Raw genomic sequence first — 17,316 nt, forward strand, 5'->3', positions numbered from 1 at the left:
CGTCAGACCTTTTCTTTTTTCTATAATAACCTTGACCTGAACATGTCGAATGGGAAAGCTCTGTATAAATAATACATGTTTTCAAGCTATGAGACAAAGCTATGAGAGAAAGCTGAGTGGGAGAACAGACCCTGTGTGGAGAGAGAGACACTAAAGCCACAGGATGACGGTAAAGCATTGTGCAAAGGCTGTTGTATAAACCACCACTAAACAAGAGATCAGGCGACCTGCCATGGAGAATCCTGAAGGGAGCACTGGCTGTCAACAGCTTTGTTTCCAAGACAAATCCCACTGTGTCTTTTAAATGTCTTTTCTGTCAGAAACCAAACAAACAAAAATGTTCAAAACTTTTCAAAAACCGTGTAACAAATTATGCCCTATATTTTATACAGTACTTCGATGTGTCACTGTGTGAAACAGCTCTTATCCTTCAACTTCAAACTTTCTTTATTACCTTTCCGAACTGCTTCATCTGCAATATCAATCGCTGACAAACAGCCTCGATACAACACATACATACCCTCAAGAAATATGTACAATTCCGCTTGTCACCATTACAGGGCCATCCTCACCCCCACCCCCCTAGAAAACACAATAAATGCTAACACATGGTATATGTTGAACTTTGTAGACAGACCAAACTGGCCATTTATAAAAAAAAGCAGGAGAAATTAAATGGAAAATGTTTCAGAGGCGGAGCTGCTGTCAATGTTGCAGTCACTTGTAGATACGGTACGAGAGTCAGAGTGGATTTCAGACCCTGTTCATTCATGAATAATGTTGATGAGTTTCCGTCTCACCAGTGCTTCAAGGAGCCTCTCTGTTTTAACCCATTAAGAACGGGAATGCATTTTAAAGACGGGGTGCCGTGATTTTCAGTGATCCCCCCCCCCCTAAAACATAATCATCAGGTATTATGGTTAAACTAGAGGAAGATTTTTTTCAAAAAAGTGTACAGAAAGTGTTAAAATTATGTTTTATGTGGACACGCCTCCAGGTCCTTAAGTATACCTGGTTCTCACCTTAGCACCTCCTCCACCACCTTAGCACCACCCACCTGTCCTAGTCCCTCCTCACTAAAGCGCTGTTTCTCTATTGGCACGTTTGACCCTCAAGGTTTGAGCCTCCAGGAAGAAACTCAAAATAGTCAGAGAAGACATAAAACACCATAAAAACACCACCAGGGGGCTTAATGAAGTTCTATCAACCTCATAGACACATGAAAAACAGAAAAAGTGCAAAACCAAACCATGGCACCGCCTCTTTAAGATTTATTTGGCTATTCAAAAATAGCAGATCTACAAGCTCATAGCGTGGCACATGAGCTTGTAGATCTGCTATTTTTGAAAAACATTTGTGCAAATCTTTCAATATATATTCTACAAACACTTTTATGTTGCTTTAATCAGTGGTGCTCCAACTGTATCCGGCCACGGACCCCCATCTCAAAATATGTTGTTCCAGGGACCCCCAGAAGCACAGATCGGAGTTAAAAATGTTTGATTTAAAACGTATACTGTATATATTCAAAGATTTGCACACATTTTCACGATTTATCTAGAAAATAGCAGATCTACAAGCTCATAGCGCGGCACTCGGTGCCGCGCTATGAGCTTGTAGATCTGCTATTTTTGAATAGCCAAAGAAATCTAAAAATGACACACAGATGCGTTCCCGGTCTTAATGGGTTAAATACATATTTCTATGAGACTTGTAAATCTAGGTTGAAGCTGGTACATACTGAGGAGATTGTGTGCACATCTTATGCCTGTAGTTTAGGACAGGTGCTGGATAAAGAGGCAGAAATCAAAGAGAGGTCTTAATCCTCACACTGAGTTATAGCTCCCAAAGCTCCAAAACAAATTCAAGGGCAACGTTTCCGCCTCATGTAACGCCCGGGAATTGAACTCCGGGTCTCCCACATGGAGAGCTAACTATCATCTCTCTAACATTCTCTTTGGACGGGGGAAATATTATGCTTTTGGTCATCAGGCAGAGGCTCTGAGCCACTTCTGCTACACTTATAGGTCGAAATGTTGCCCTTGAAATAAATGTATTTGGGAGCTATAACTAATTGTGCAGATATTAGCAAATGGCATGTAGAGATTGTCCTTATTTATTCAAAAATTGAATATATTTTTTAATTCTCTCTCTCTCTCTCGCTCTCTCTCTCTCTCTCTCTCTCTCTCTCTCTCTCTCTCTCTCTCTCTCTCTCTCTCTCAGACTGTAATGAACAATCTGAATCCAGTGTGGCAAACATTCAGGGTGTCTCTCAACTCTCTCTGCAGTGGATACCATGAACGCAAGATACAGGTACGTTTTGAACAAAGGCAAAACAAGAGGTTCTTCCCAAACAGGGGCAGTTTCAACAGTGTTTTTTGGCTACGTACCCTATATACACAAATCCATGGAGCGCTGCCCTGCGCGCAGCCATTGCTGCGGTGTTAACGCTCCGCGGACGCGACACCGCAGCAATGGCCGCCTACAGGCAGCTACAGGCAGCTACAGGCAGCTACAGGCAGCTACAGGCAGCGCGTCTGTGGATTCGTCTATACTGTAGGTTGCCTGTGAGACAGACAAAACGAGAGAGCACGTCTCAAGCAATCCAAGTGAGCACCTCCTCAGGAGAGACTGGCAGCTTTTATACTGCAGCCCAAGGCTGATCAGACCACAGCAGGTGAGAACCAGGTATACTTAATGAACTGGAGGCGTGTCCACATAAAAACATAATTTTAACACTTTCTGTACACTTTTTGAACAAAATCTTCCTCCTAGTATAATCATAATACCTGATGATCATGTTTTAGAGGTGGAAAAGATCACTGAAAATCACGGCACCCCGTCTTTAACAGTTTAAATTTAAGTGAACAAAATCTGCTTTGTCAGTCCCTTCACGTATATGGCAGTCATCAATTCCCATGAGCAACTTCAGATCGATTGGTCAGCCCACTGAGGAGAACAATGGATGCAGACAGAATGACAGTGAACAGAGTGACAGACAGACTGACTTTTCTCCATTTCAGAGCAGGGTTTTAGAGTAGGATAAAGTGAATATGTGGAAATGACCAGAGTGATTGGATGTCATCGTTTTGATGACTTTTTAGGCAGTTTTTAGCTTTATTTAGATATGAGCTTTATTTAGATAGGAGACAGGAAGCTGAGGGCAGAGAGAGGGAAGGACAGGATTATTTGGTCAGATACCAGAACTCCTCTCCTCTCCTCTCCTCTCCTCCTCTCTCTCTCTCTCTCTCTCTCTCTCTCTCTCTCTCTCTCTCTCTCTCTCTCTCTCTCTCTCTCTCTCTCTCTCTGTGATGGGTCCCAATCAGAGGCAGAGGTCAGCAGAGATGAGGTCACACACAGGATGGCCATCTGAGAAATGATCGGCCAGAAAACAGGAAATGGGAACAGAGAGATTAGAAATAGGTCATTTGCACACACACACACACACACACACACACACACACACACACACACACACACACACACACACACACACACACACACACACACACACACACACACACACACACACACACACACACACACACACACACACTGCATAAATTCCAGATAATGAAAACACAAGAAGCCACAGTAGTTTACAGCAGACCTCCCCTCAAATGAAGGAGAAAACACAGAGACATTTAAACCAGTGTTCCCAACCTGTGGGCCGGGGCCCACCGGTTGGCCGCGAGGGTATTGCAAGTTGGCCCCGAAGTAATTGGCAAAACACTGTGATTTTTATGATAATATAACATTAATATTAAAAAGTGATACCAATGAATAAGAACTTTATGTATTATTACCTTGATCCATTGATCCACGGTGGAACACAATCCATTGATTGCTCATAAACAATCAGCCACCTGATGGACCCAACTAACCACCACGGCAGCCAATAGGCTGGCACTTAAACCCCATGCAGCATCCTTATTGAGGGGAAGGCTTTCACAGAAAATAGAAGATCGACAAGCTCACAAAGCTCGTGACGCGTTGTGAGCTTGTCGCTCGGCTCATGTTCAAGCTTTCGACAGCTTTCCCCACAATAACCCAAAACAGAAAAGACACTAGTATTGAGCCCTGGGGGACTCCGACCAACCATCTCAAAATATTTTGTTCCAGGGACCCCCCCAGAGGCAAAGATTTTAGTTACAAATGTTCACTTTAAAATATATATATATTCAAACATACATTAGCACCCCCAGGTGCCCCAGGGCACTGAAGCTCATTGTCTGAAAATTGTCTGCCGGTCGTTTAGAAATTGAGTTTTAATCATGTGACTGACCTTCATGAAACAAAATCCAGGATTTAACCGTGCAGTATAGCCTCGGAATGGTTACATAACAACACACTGTACGCCTACTGTAAACAAGAAAAAATCAAAGAATACATTTATTAATCAGATCACTTCATGAATTCATGAATTATAATTTCTATGTCAAAATCAGCAGGGGGAGGTGTGTAGAAACAGCTGTTTATGGCTTGCAGCTCTCTCTCTCTCTCTCTCTCTCCTCTCTCTCTTTCTCCCTCTCTCTCTCTTCCATTGTTGCTCTGTCGGTCTACCAACCTGTCTTGGTTCTGTGTGTGTGTGTGTGTGTGTGTGTGTGTGTGTGTGTGTGTGTGTGTGTGTGTGTGTGTGTGTGTGTGTGTGTGTGTGTGTGTGTGTTTGTGTATGTTCGCTTGCACGCCTCCCTGCTGTTTCTGTATTTTCTCTCTCTCTCTCTCTCTCTCTCTCTCTCTCTCTCTCTCTCTCTCTCTCTCTCTCTCTCTCTCTCTCTCTCTCTCTCCTTCTCTCTGCAAACCCCAAGGAAAGGTTCAAGTGATAAATGGAAGCAAAAGCAATGAGGCATTACCTGCTGCCAGGCTGCTTTCTAGTAAACTACGTATTGTAACTTTATTGTAGCCTCTGTAGGTCAGTATAATGTGCTGCTAAATGTTTACCCAAACCAACAGCTCTTTTATCAGCTCACTCTCATGTTGAGAAATGGAGACAAAATGTCTTTGAAGTTTCTGTTTCTACGGTACATGGTACATTATGATAAGGAATGAAATTACTACTTGACCCCCAAAATGACTTATTTTCCCCGTATCAATTACTCGCCCCGTGAAGCGTTGAATTCATGGATATTTCTTTTAAAATTTTCTCGCATTCCTCTACGGCGGGGGTCTTCAACAGGGGGTCCTCAGAGTTACTACAGGGGGTCCGCCAAATCTTTGTGTGATAGGATCTTTTTTTTTCCTTCACATGAACCACTTGAACCCTAGAATTACTTTTCTGAGGGGAACGTTAGCCAAAAATAGCAGATCTACAAGCTTGCCACTATTTTTGGCAAAGAGGTATTAGGTGTAGACTAGAGGGGGAAAAGAGCTGACCAAGTAAAAAAGTAAAGAGTTTAATCTGAAACACAATTTTATGCAATATAGTGCTGCTGCTTCATCTCTCTCTCAGCTAAAGGGGGTCCTTGGGCTGAAAAACGTTGAAGACCCCTGCTCTTCGGTGAATGAAGAATCCAAAAATGAATAAAATACTTTGTGCATTGAAGAAAATAGGGGTCCAAGTTTAGCAACACAGCAAAACTCCATTCATAAAGTCCATATATGGATATATGATAGCATAAATAATGTCACATACAGTATGATATTCCATTTATATCGGCTTTAATGATGAAGGATAGTAGAACATTTTCATAGATCAGTGATTCCCAATCTATGGGCCGGCGGGCCCCCTTTTGGGTCGTCGGGATATTGCAAGTGGCCCCTCAAATAATTGGCAAAACTACGATTTCATTGATAATATAATATAAATACAAAAAGAGTAATGTGATATATGTCCTGGTATCATTTCTTTAAAGAGATGAAAGAGTTACACTTTGTAGCTGCCGCTGCCAATTATTTATTGAGGACAAGAGAAGCTTCCTGAAGAAGGAAGCTTTGCCATCCGACACGTTGGCGTTTGGTTTTTATTGTTCTCTTGTCTTCAATAAATAATTGGTATCGTCAGCTACGAGTGTGCGGCAACGCCTTGATTTCTTTAGTGCAGTGGTTCTCAAAGTGGGGTCCTTGAGGGAGTCCCAGGGGGTCCCTAGCTAAATGATGGATAGTTAGGAACCAAATGGACCATTATGGGTCTGTAACTCAGAGAGTGTACAAATGGAACCAAATGGACCCTGACGGGTCCATTTGTACACTCTGAGTTACATTAACATTGATATAAATTGGGGGTCCCAGAGATAGAAATGGCATTAAATGGGGGTCCGTAGACCTAATGCATGTCAAACTGGGGGCCCTTGAAATTTAAATGGTTTAATGGTTTGCTAGAGCCGTAAACAATCTTCTCGTATGGGGGGGTCCCTGGCATATCTTTTCAAATGGGGGTCCGCAGGCTAATAAGTGTCAAATTGGGGGTCCTTGACATGAAAAAGTTTGAGAACCACTGCTTCAGTGTTTATACCATTGACTTTTTAATTTGATTGTTAAGTGTGAATGTTTGGACCCTGCAGGAAGAGTAGCCTTCACTGTAGTGAGGAGGACTAATGTCCTGTAATAAACAATGAACAATACACTGGTGTGCGTTGCAAAACCTTGCTAAGTGAGGTCAGATGGGTGAGCAGCGAATGGACCTTTACACACACAATGTTGTATTTTATTTTGTATAATGTCATATTATGTATTTTCATGTTTTTATATTGTATGTAGTATCTTCTATCTTCTAATCTTCTATCTACACACACACACACACACACACACACACACACACACACACACACACACACACACACACACACACACACACACACACACACACACACACACACACACACACACGCACGGCAAACACGTCTGAGTATCTGCTCTGAGTTAATTGGACAGCTGCTCACTTGACTCCAGTAACCTTAATGAGCAAACTGTCCAGTTGTCTGTCCCTAGTGAGAGGCTCTGTGGCCTCTGAACGCCCTGCTCCCAGTAACAACACATTACACGCTCAAATGGTGTTCCACTAGCTTGACATTCCGCTTATTTATTTATTACTAAACTGACAATAGGGAATGGCAAATGTAAAGGTAGGTCAGGTGTCAAACTCATTTTTGGTCAAGGGCCTGCTTGGGCAAAATGCAACTTTGATCAGTTGTGGCAGCGCAAACACACACACACACACACACACACACACACACACACACACACACTGTATTTATATACATACACACTCACTATTTTTTTTCCTTTTCTGGCTCTGAGACTCGTTCACGTGGAAAGTAGCCAGTTAATCCATTAAGTACACACACAACACCAATTCTAATAGAATAACTTAAAGTATAACTGAAACATTAAGTTACAGTGAGGCACAAGAAACACATCACAAACCGTATTATATATATCGTCAGTGTCCAGCCGGGACCAGCTAACTCCATTTTCAGTTTTTTTTTTTTTTTTCATAAATCAACGCTATTGAACATCTGTGTAATTACAACTACTACTACATCTGTGTAATTTTTTTTTTAATAATAACAAATGAAAAGTATTAAAAAGCGCCTCTGACGAAAACTCCTAACTCCATTGGACCCTCAAACTGTCCGTCAAAAACAAACAACTCCCCCCTCCTCTCAGGCTCTCAGAGAAGCTCTGCTCTGTATGAGGCAGACAGGGAGAAGATTTTTCAATGCTTTTGGGAGAACATAAACTGGGAAGAGAAGAGAATGTATGTGCAAGGTTTGATAGATGTCACCCCAGTAAAGAGGAGAAGGGTGTCTTCACAAAGGTCATCTGCTCGTGTTTTCTTTTTAAATGTTAATGGACAGAGAATGAGTGTGTGCAGGAGTTTGTTTAAGAACTCAAGGAGATCATGCCAAAAGACTTTCACAGCTTTTATGACAATCTAAAGCACTAAGAAACACCCACCACACACACGCAACACACAACACACAACAGTGTGATAATAAAATGTTGATAGGTATATGATAGGTAAATTCAACTGTGGTTGTTATTGTTAGTGCAGTAGGCTACAGATTTGATAGGCTTTTTCATGAATGTATTTTGTATTTATATGCCATTTATTTATTGTTGGTGTGCCATGATTGCTTTTGTTAAATACATGATTGAGTATTGAGGCAGAATTGTTTGTTGCACTCAACTGTAGAAGAACAACAGTGGTAACAGTTAGATCCATGGTTGTTTACAATGCATGTTAAAATAAAAGTTGTTTAAGTACAGAATTCAGCTTGATCTATACTTAGTATATGAGGATGGCGCTCACCATAAATAGTACACAATGCTTTGTGATGTGTTGTGAGCTTTGAGATCCATTGCCAGCTGTTCTTATCAATGATGGACAAAACCTCCTAACTCCACTTGCGCTGGATTTGTGTTTGGACAAAACTCCTAACTCCACTTGAGCTGGATTTGGGTAAAGTGGTGATAATATAATGACACATGCAAGTATCTGATAATATATAAAGTCACAATATCAAGTTTGATGAGGCAGTATTGCTTTGTTTTAAAAATATAAGGTTTTCTTCATTTTCAGAAAAATTTATATTTTGTTTTTCATTTCCTGAACAATTACCATTTTGGATTTAGCTGGTTCCGGCCGGACAGCAGAGATATACATGTTATATAAGACATTTTCCCATTGACTGGTTGACAAACGGTGCTGTATAGTTACATAATATCATTGTTAAGGTGTGAGAGAGTTGGTCCCAAATGCAGATTTTATTAGATAGTATACAGTAGTCTGACAGGAAATGGGGAGAGAGAGAGATGGGGAGTGACACGCAGCAAAGGTGGTCGGGATCGGGATTCGAACCCGCAACACACTGTCAGGCTGCATCACGCTACCCGAGCGGTCCGGGCCCCAAATGCGTATTTTAATGGTAGCACACAGTCCAAGAAGGGGGCAGGCAAAAAGACAGGCAGAAGATCAGAACTACAGGTTCTGAGGAATGCTCTGAAAACACAAGAACTATTATACCGGAAGGCAAAAGCCTAGTTCATACCAAAGAGTTGTAACACGAAGAAACTGTTTTAGAACTTTAAAGAGAAGAAAATAGGTCGACTGATGCCGGCTGATTGAGTCCCGAGAGATTCAATTTGGGGAACCACTAGCAACATGTTGCAACACATTCCTGATCACACAAACAAGTTGCTCACACAAAGCATCAACTTGTCACCCTCGCACGCACACACATATGCACGAACGCGCGTGCGTGCGCGCGCACACACACACACACACACACACACACACACACACACACACACACACACACACACACACACACACACACACACACACACACACACACACACACACACACACACACACACACACACACACACACACACACACACACACACATACTGTACACACACACACACAGTGTGCGTGGGATGTTCAAGAACAGCGAGGGGAGGACACAAGGATTTTGAAGTATTGAGTATTTAAATTTGGCTGGAGAGACATGAAAGAAAGACAAGAGAGGCAACAGCTACAAGGGAAAAGTGTCAAAACGGGAAACACAGCAGATCATCACTACAAGATAAAAATAAGGAACAGACGTCACAAATCGTGACACAGGGGATAGATACATAACATGAACCTACGGAATGTAAAATAAAAGGAGAAATGAAGTTTAACCCCTGTCTGTCCGTCTGTCTGTCTCTCTCTGTCAGTGTACAGTGTGGGATTGGGACTCCAATGGGAAACATGACTACATCGGTGAATTCGAGGCAACCTTCAAAGAGATGAAAGGAGCAATGGAGGGAAGACAGGTATGATGTTTTGCTGTTTTTTTTGCGTGTGGTGTGTGCGTATACGTGCATGCATGCACATGTCCACGATAGGGCTTTCACGACTAGAGATTTTTACAGGTCGACTAAGTTGACCCAGTGGTAGTCGACTAGTCGAAATTTACATTAAAAAAAAATATATATATATATATTTTTTTAGGGGAGGCATTGTTTTAATGCCATCCTACTACTATTATTATTATCCTCCTGCCCTTATTTTTATGTCGTTTTAAGGGAAGCGCTTCTGGCACAGCAGCACAGCACCACAGCAGCGTCTCCAAGGATCCCCATTGCCCAATAATAGGCTTTTATTGGACTTTTGACCCCCTTTTGATAAAAAATAAAGTCAGGAGGATAATAATAATAGTAAGATGGGCCATTACTATGGCATTAAAAAAAATTACCAAAAAAAACTATTCGACTAGTACCAACAAGGTCGACTAGTAGTTATACTAGTCGACTAGTCGACTAGTTGGTGAAAGCCCTAGTCCACGAGTGCGCATGTGTGTGTGTGTGTGTGTGTGTGTGCGCATGTGTGTGTGTGTGTGTGTTAATGTTGATAAAGGATAATATATGTATAAATATGGAGGCGGCAGTGGCTCAGGGGTAGAGTGGCCGGGTAGAGTGTACTGGAAAACCGCAAGGTTCCCAGTTCGATCCCGGGCTGGGGGGCTTCCCCAGAGTTAATGTCAAAGTGTCCTTGAGCAAGACACTGAACCCCTAATTGCTCCCGATGAGCAGGTTGGTGCCTTGCATGGTGTCCTCCGCCATCGGTGTGTGAATGTAATGCACAATCTATGTAAATCGCTTTGGATAAAAGTGCTATACAAATGCACTATTTATTATATATATAAGTCATGACAACGACTTTTTATAGAAGTAGCACCGGCACACAAAACCCCAGACCTTCTCTTTCTTTCTTTCTTTCCTTTATTTATTCAGGGGAGCCCACTGAGAGCAAGCTCTCTTTTTCAGGGATGCCCTGATAACAGCATATAACACATATAAAATACATACATAATGAAAAACAATAACAAACATTTGAATCATATTACAATCATCACAGAAGCAAATAAACAGTGTTACATGAAACAGGTGCAGTTACTATGAAATGTGTCCTCGAGAAGTACCCTAAATGTCTCTATTGAGACCAATCGCTCCAGTTTCAGAGAGTCCTGAAGTTTGTTCCATTTGTGTGGAGCATAATACATGAAGGCAGTCTTTCCTTGTTCACTTTTCTTACGTGGACTGGTATATCTAATGTGTTTTTGTGAACGTGTTTAGTGTCCAGAAACCTTTGGTTCTAAGAGCGAAGATAGGTATAGAGGAAGCTTGCCACACAAGGCCTTATAAATAAAAATAATACAATGTTGCTCTCTGCGTACTGCGAGAGATGACCAACCCACTTTATCATATAAAATACAGTGATGGGTGTGATAGTCATCACCAGTGATAAAACGTAGGGCACTGTGGTAGACTGCTTCAAGAGGCTTAAGTGTAGAGATTGAGGCATGCATGTATAGCACATCACCATAATCAAACACAGACATTATGACAGATTGAATAACAGTTTTTCTGCTGGAAAAAGAAAAACAGGACCTGTTTCTGTAGAGGAAACCAATCTGCCCCCTTAGTTTTTTGGTTAGGTTCTCCACATGAATCTTAAATGAGAGCTTGGAATCTAGCAGTGTAAACACCAGTAGAGGGATTTGTGTTTGGAGATCTGGTAAATACCATGCATTTTGTTTTGTTAGCGTTCAGGACAAGCTTAAGTTGAATTAGAGCCCTTTGAAACCTAGTGAAGGCAGTCTGCAAATTTGCAGTGGCCGCTTCAAGCGTTGGGCCAATGCTGTATAAAATTGTGTCGTCCGCATACAAATGGACATCCCATTGCGGGGAGGGGAGTGCAATATTATTAACATATAGGGTGAACAAAAGGGGGCCCAAAATTGAACCCTGAGGGACACCTTTACCAATCGATAGAGAACTAGATCTAACACCATCAGCTACAACAGCTTGTGTTCTATCCGTCACATAATTGGAAAACCATCTGACAGATAGGTCATCCAAGCCAATGGAGGATAGCTTTTGTAATAAAATAGGATGATCCACGGTGTCGAATGCTTTAGAGAGATCTATAAAAATAGCTGCACAGTGTTGGTGATTATCTAGACCGGTTAGTATATTGTTTGTGACAAGAGTTGTAGCTGTCACAGTGCTGTGAACTGGTCTAAAACCTGACTGTTGAGGTTGGAGTATGTTATGTGTGTTCAGGAATGCACATAGCTGTGAACTGACTAGGGACTCAAGGATCTTGGCCAGACAGCACAATTTTGATATTGGCCGATAGTTATTTAAATCTGACTGATCACCACCCTTGTGTAGTGGTATGACTTCTGCATCTTTCCAAATTGTGGGAATTGAGCCTGATGTAAGTGTTAAATTAAAGATATGGGTAAGTGGTGCAGCAATTAAACGTGCACTAAGGTGCAGCAGATATGGGCTAATATTGTCTGCACCCTTAGATTTTTTGGTGCATATTTGTGCAAGTGCAATTAAAACCTCAGAATGTGTTATTGGTCTAAATGTAAAACATGGGGGGGACAGGTCGAGTGAATTGTCAGTGATTGATTCATCACCATGATCTGCTAGCGCAATATTGACAGACTGTCTGTCAAATAGATGACCAGCTAGTATAAAATGATTGATAAAAACATCACAAATATCTGGTTTATTTAAAATAACCCCATTTTCACTACTGATTTGTGACGGGAGAGAGGAGGCTAGCCTGGCTTTTAAGGACTTTACGACCTTCCAAAAACTGTCCGCATTACCTTGCGTCTTAGCAAAACTGGATAAATAAAAATCGGATTTTGCTTTTCTAACCATAATGATGGCTTTATTTCGCAGCGTCTTAAATGATGACCAGTCTGCTGGTATGCCAGAACTTCTGGCCTTTGTCCAGGCCACATCTCTGTGGCGGAGGGCCATTTTGAGATCCGCTGTAAACCAGGGACTCGAACGATTTTGAACTCTAAAGTTCTTATAAGGTGCATGTTTCTCAGTAATGGAATTAAAAATATTAAGAAATTGACTAAAAGCTAGCTCAGGGTCTTGAAATGAGTTGACCTTGTACAAGTCAGAATAAAATAAATCATATAAAAAACCCTGTTCCGAAAAAAACTTTAAAATTACGTTTTTTAATCACCCGCCCCTTTGTTTTATTAGCTTTAGCAACTCTGACACATACTATAGGACAGTGGTCACTAACACCTTGGGCAAACACCCCACTATAAGGGTACTTGAATGGTCTATTTGTTAAAATTAGATCAATCAAAGTAGATCTAGGGGGGTTGTTTATATTTGGTCTGGTGGTATGCTGGATGAGCTGGGATAGATTTCAGTCCATGCAAAGCTGTTTCAGAGAGCCAATCCAGATTCAAATCTCCCAAAATCAAAACCTCCGAAGACACGTATTTGGACAAAATCTTCCCAAAATCCTCCAAGGCCACAACTGGCACTGAAGGGGGCGATAGGTACCGATAACTGGAGTCATCCACTCCCCCCTGGGTTACACAAAGGAGGGTGTGCAACATGCAAGTACCTGTGTCGGCCCTAACCAAATTACACACACACACACACACACACACACACACACACACACCAAATAAATGATGTAACATTCCACATAGCCCATTGCTCCTCACTCCAACACATTCCCCACAGCAAATAACAACACAATAACACAAAGACAACAATAATGTGTGTGTCCCTGAGGCATGGGAATCTCTCCTCAGCCGGATACATAGGCCCCACCATGCCCCTACTGCACCCATGGGTGCCATGCCATTATTCCGACAGCCCATTATTCCGACTGGGGTGTCGTAATTATGAGAGGACACCGTCCCCTTACGGGTCCATTTGGTTCCATTTGTATACGCTCTCAGAGTAATGAGAGCCCTTGAAATAAAATAATAAACAAACGTTTGAGAACCACTGCAGTAACCAGAGTTGTAAAGTAACTAAGTACATTTACTCAAGTACTGTACTTAAGTACAATTTTGAGGTACTTTGACTTTGCTGGAGTATTTCCAATTTTCAGTACTTTTACTTGCTACTCCACTAGATCTCAGAGGCAAGTATTGTACTTTTACTCCACTACAATTATTTCAAAACTTTAGTTACTAGTTGCTTTGTGGCTTCGCGACACGTTGTGAGCTTGTAGATCTGCTATTTTGATACCAATACTTTTGCACTGTGTACATTTTGAATGCCATGAGGCCGAACGAGTCGCTGTGCCGAGCGTTGTGAAGTCTGCTTCAGCCGACTCAGTAACTCAGCCGAATCGTAACTCATATCCCCCCCTAGTCAACATGTGCCGTCGCGGGTACACCCTTCCAGTCAAACGTTCCCTATCCGTTTGCCGCCTGGGGAGTGAGAATGCGTTGACATAGCATAGAATATTAACACATTAATAATACATGTCATAAGCAAATACAAAATAGCTTTATTTACAGAGGAGAAACAGGAAAGAGGAAAGTCGGCGGCCCTTCATTTCAAGGGGATTTAATATCTATCTCTACTTGTAGTTTTCTGACATATCGTTGCTGTCGGGCAGAAACCAGCTAACTCCATTTTTGAGCTTTTTCATTTTTTTCCATAAATCAGTGCTATTGAACACCCTTTACGTCTGTATGTTGGTAAAAAAAAAAAATGAACCAATAAAAAGTATTAAAAGGCGCTTCTGACAAAACCAGCTAACTCCATTGGATCCTCAAACTTTCTGCTAAACCAGCTACGTCCACCAAAGGGCGGTGGAGTTAGCTGGTTTTGCTGACTCCAGGCTCCACCCCTTTTTGACCTCCAACCTCATTGTTAGCTTGGAGGTCCATTCAGCTGTTCTTATCAATGATGAACAAAACCTCCTAACTCCACTTTTTTGTTTTGGTCATTTCCTAAAAAATGAACATTTTGGAGAGATATTATGCTTTTTCAGGCCAGTTTTGAAATAAGCCAGTGATTCACGTTAATGGGCACGTAAGGCTGTGCCTCATGTCAAACGCTAATCTGGTTAGCTCTCTGGCCGTGGCGTCATTTAATGGGTTAAGGGCTCTGGGAATGTCCCCCACCGTTCCCCATCGCTCCAACAGATCCAGTCCAATGCTGGCATCCTGGATGTTGGCCAGCCTGAACTCACTCACTTCCTCAGTAGTGTATCACTGTACCCAGTGGTATCTCTTCCAGCTCCCCACACACACACACACACACACACACACACACACACACACACACACACACACACACACACACACACACATCTCAAAGGAGGGTGTTCATAACACAAGTGCCCGTGTTGGCCATGTTTCCTAGCAATATTATGCACACACCAAATAAATGATGTAACATAAAGCCCACATAAAACATTAATCCCCCCCTCCAACACATTCCCCATGGCCAGTAACAACACAATAACACTGCAATAAAACAACATTACAGCGGGCGCGTCTCCAAGGCATGCTGCATGGGACTATCTCCTCGGCCAGTCCAACAGCCCGCGACGCTACAGTATAGACGTATGTTTCCTCTGAGGACTCCCTGCTGTGTGGATGGGTTTGCCGGCCGGATGGAGAATGGCCGCCGCGCTCCACTGGGAGAGACAGAACATAAAAAGCCGCGTGGAGGAATAACGGAATATAAATGAGAATGAATTGGACCCAGCAGGAGAGTCTCCATGTGCCCGTGTCTGCCCTGTGGAGAGGGGCTAATGCAGGAAACGTGTTCCTCTCCTGCTGGAAAGTATAGGACAGGGGGACTGTCATTTGGTCTCTATTACAGCTGTCTTACTATAGCCCCATTACAAACCTCTCCCTCCGCTCCCTCTTAACTTTTTAGAACGGGGCGAAACAACCGTTTAAATCGCTTATTTAGTCGAACCGGGAGCAGTACTGGCACCTGACGGTTGTTTTCGCCCCGTTCTAAAAAGTTAAGGGGGAGCGGAGGGAGCGGTTTGTAATAGGGCTAGAGGCCACAGGCTGACTAAATAGGGCCGACTGGTTGCCTCGTCGCTCAGTGGTCCTTCTGGCCGATCTACACGGTCACGGCTTTCTTCTGTTCTGGCCCCACAGTGGTGGAATGAACTCCCCACTGATGTCAGGACAGCAGAGTCACTGCCCATCTTTCGCCGCAGGCTGAAAACCCACCTCTTCAGGAAACACTATCCTTCCTCTTCGCCTTGCCTAGTAGTACGAACTCTTGTTTTATTTTATTGGATCTTGTTTATTCGATACTCTTATTTGTTTTAGCTCTTGCTCATTTCATTTTCCTATTTGGTCTCATATTGATATATTGATTTGATATATTGCACTTTCACTTTAGGGCTAGGTATACTCTTAGTTGCTTGTTTTAGAAGAGAATGCACTTAATACTTCTGGTGATTAGTAGTTTCGTTCCCTACCTATGTTGAATGCACTTATTGTAAGTCGCTTTGGATAAAAGCGTCTGCTAAATGACCGTAATGTAATGTAATGATAATAATAATAATCATAATAATCGTAATAATAATAATAATAAACAATCCAACAAAAAAACATTTATTGAAAATAAATGAAATAAATTCACAAGGATAACAACCAGAAAACATGTCAAAATACAGTCAACTTACGAACTAAAAATGTAAGTAAATATTGTCAAAAACAAGAAAAGGTACATTTATGGTAAGCAAGATTATTTCACCTTGTTTGCCATTTTATCTTCAATTGTATTTTTATCTACTCCCCTTATCTACTTCACTCCCTGTTTCATTCCCAAATGAGCCAACTGCTCTTCAGGTGATACATTAAGTTTATGGGATCTTATCCTAATGTTTCAGTGTGGGCGCTATCAGTAACAGACATCTGCTCTCAATAACAATACAGACACTAACATTGATGATCTTCTGGCTAACAAAGGCTTGGTATCTCAAGAGGGGGGATATTCACGTGTTCATGGCTTCTGTCAGTAGTCCTCCCATGTTGCATTTAAAATATAGATCAAGTAAATAAGACATAAGATGATGTAACAGTAATGAAAACATAACGTGTTCATTGGCAGAAGGACCCATTAGGCAGTTAGACAGGCAGTTTCAGATGCTGTCACAATTGGAAAGTGGCTGCGTAGCCACAATGCCACTGGCAATATATTGCATTTACATACTCTATCATACGTATCAGTTAGAATAACAATATAGCCTATTCGTGAGTGCCACACACACTCACACACACACACACACACACACACACACACACACACACACACACACACACACACACACACACACACACGCACACACACGCACACACACGCACACACAAGCGCACACACGTTACGCCCTATAGTACGTTATAAATACATGTTGCGCGTCCAGCTCATTAGGTCCTACAACACATTGCATTACCACAAATCAAATTATTCAAGGTGCAGAAAAAAATATGTGAATGCAGAAAGAAAACAAAAGGCTCTAATGACCGAAACAGCAGAAGCTATAAGACCTTAGGCTTA

At 42.0% G+C, this 17,316-nt stretch overlaps 1 protein-coding gene across 1 annotated transcript in view; it reads left to right on the forward strand.

The window, feature by feature from the left end:
* The window catches only part of cpne4a (copine IVa), a gene marked incomplete at its 3' end in the record, with an annotated part of 212,380 nt that overhangs the window by 130,141 nt on the left and 64,923 nt on the right, over window positions 1-17,316 (forward strand). Inside the window, exons 7-8 of the mRNA XM_080427247.1 lie at window positions 2,224-2,313; window positions 9,664-9,762. Of these exons, the coding sequence (XP_080283373.1) occupies window positions 2,224-2,313; window positions 9,664-9,762 (189 nt within the window). The remainder of the gene's footprint in view (window positions 1-2,223; window positions 2,314-9,663; window positions 9,763-17,316) is intronic.

This window comes from Gymnoscopelus braueri, assembly GCF_963280865.1.
Source record: "Gymnoscopelus braueri genome assembly, chromosome: 4".
Taxonomy (NCBI): domain Eukaryota; kingdom Metazoa; phylum Chordata; class Actinopteri; order Myctophiformes; family Myctophidae; genus Gymnoscopelus; species Gymnoscopelus braueri.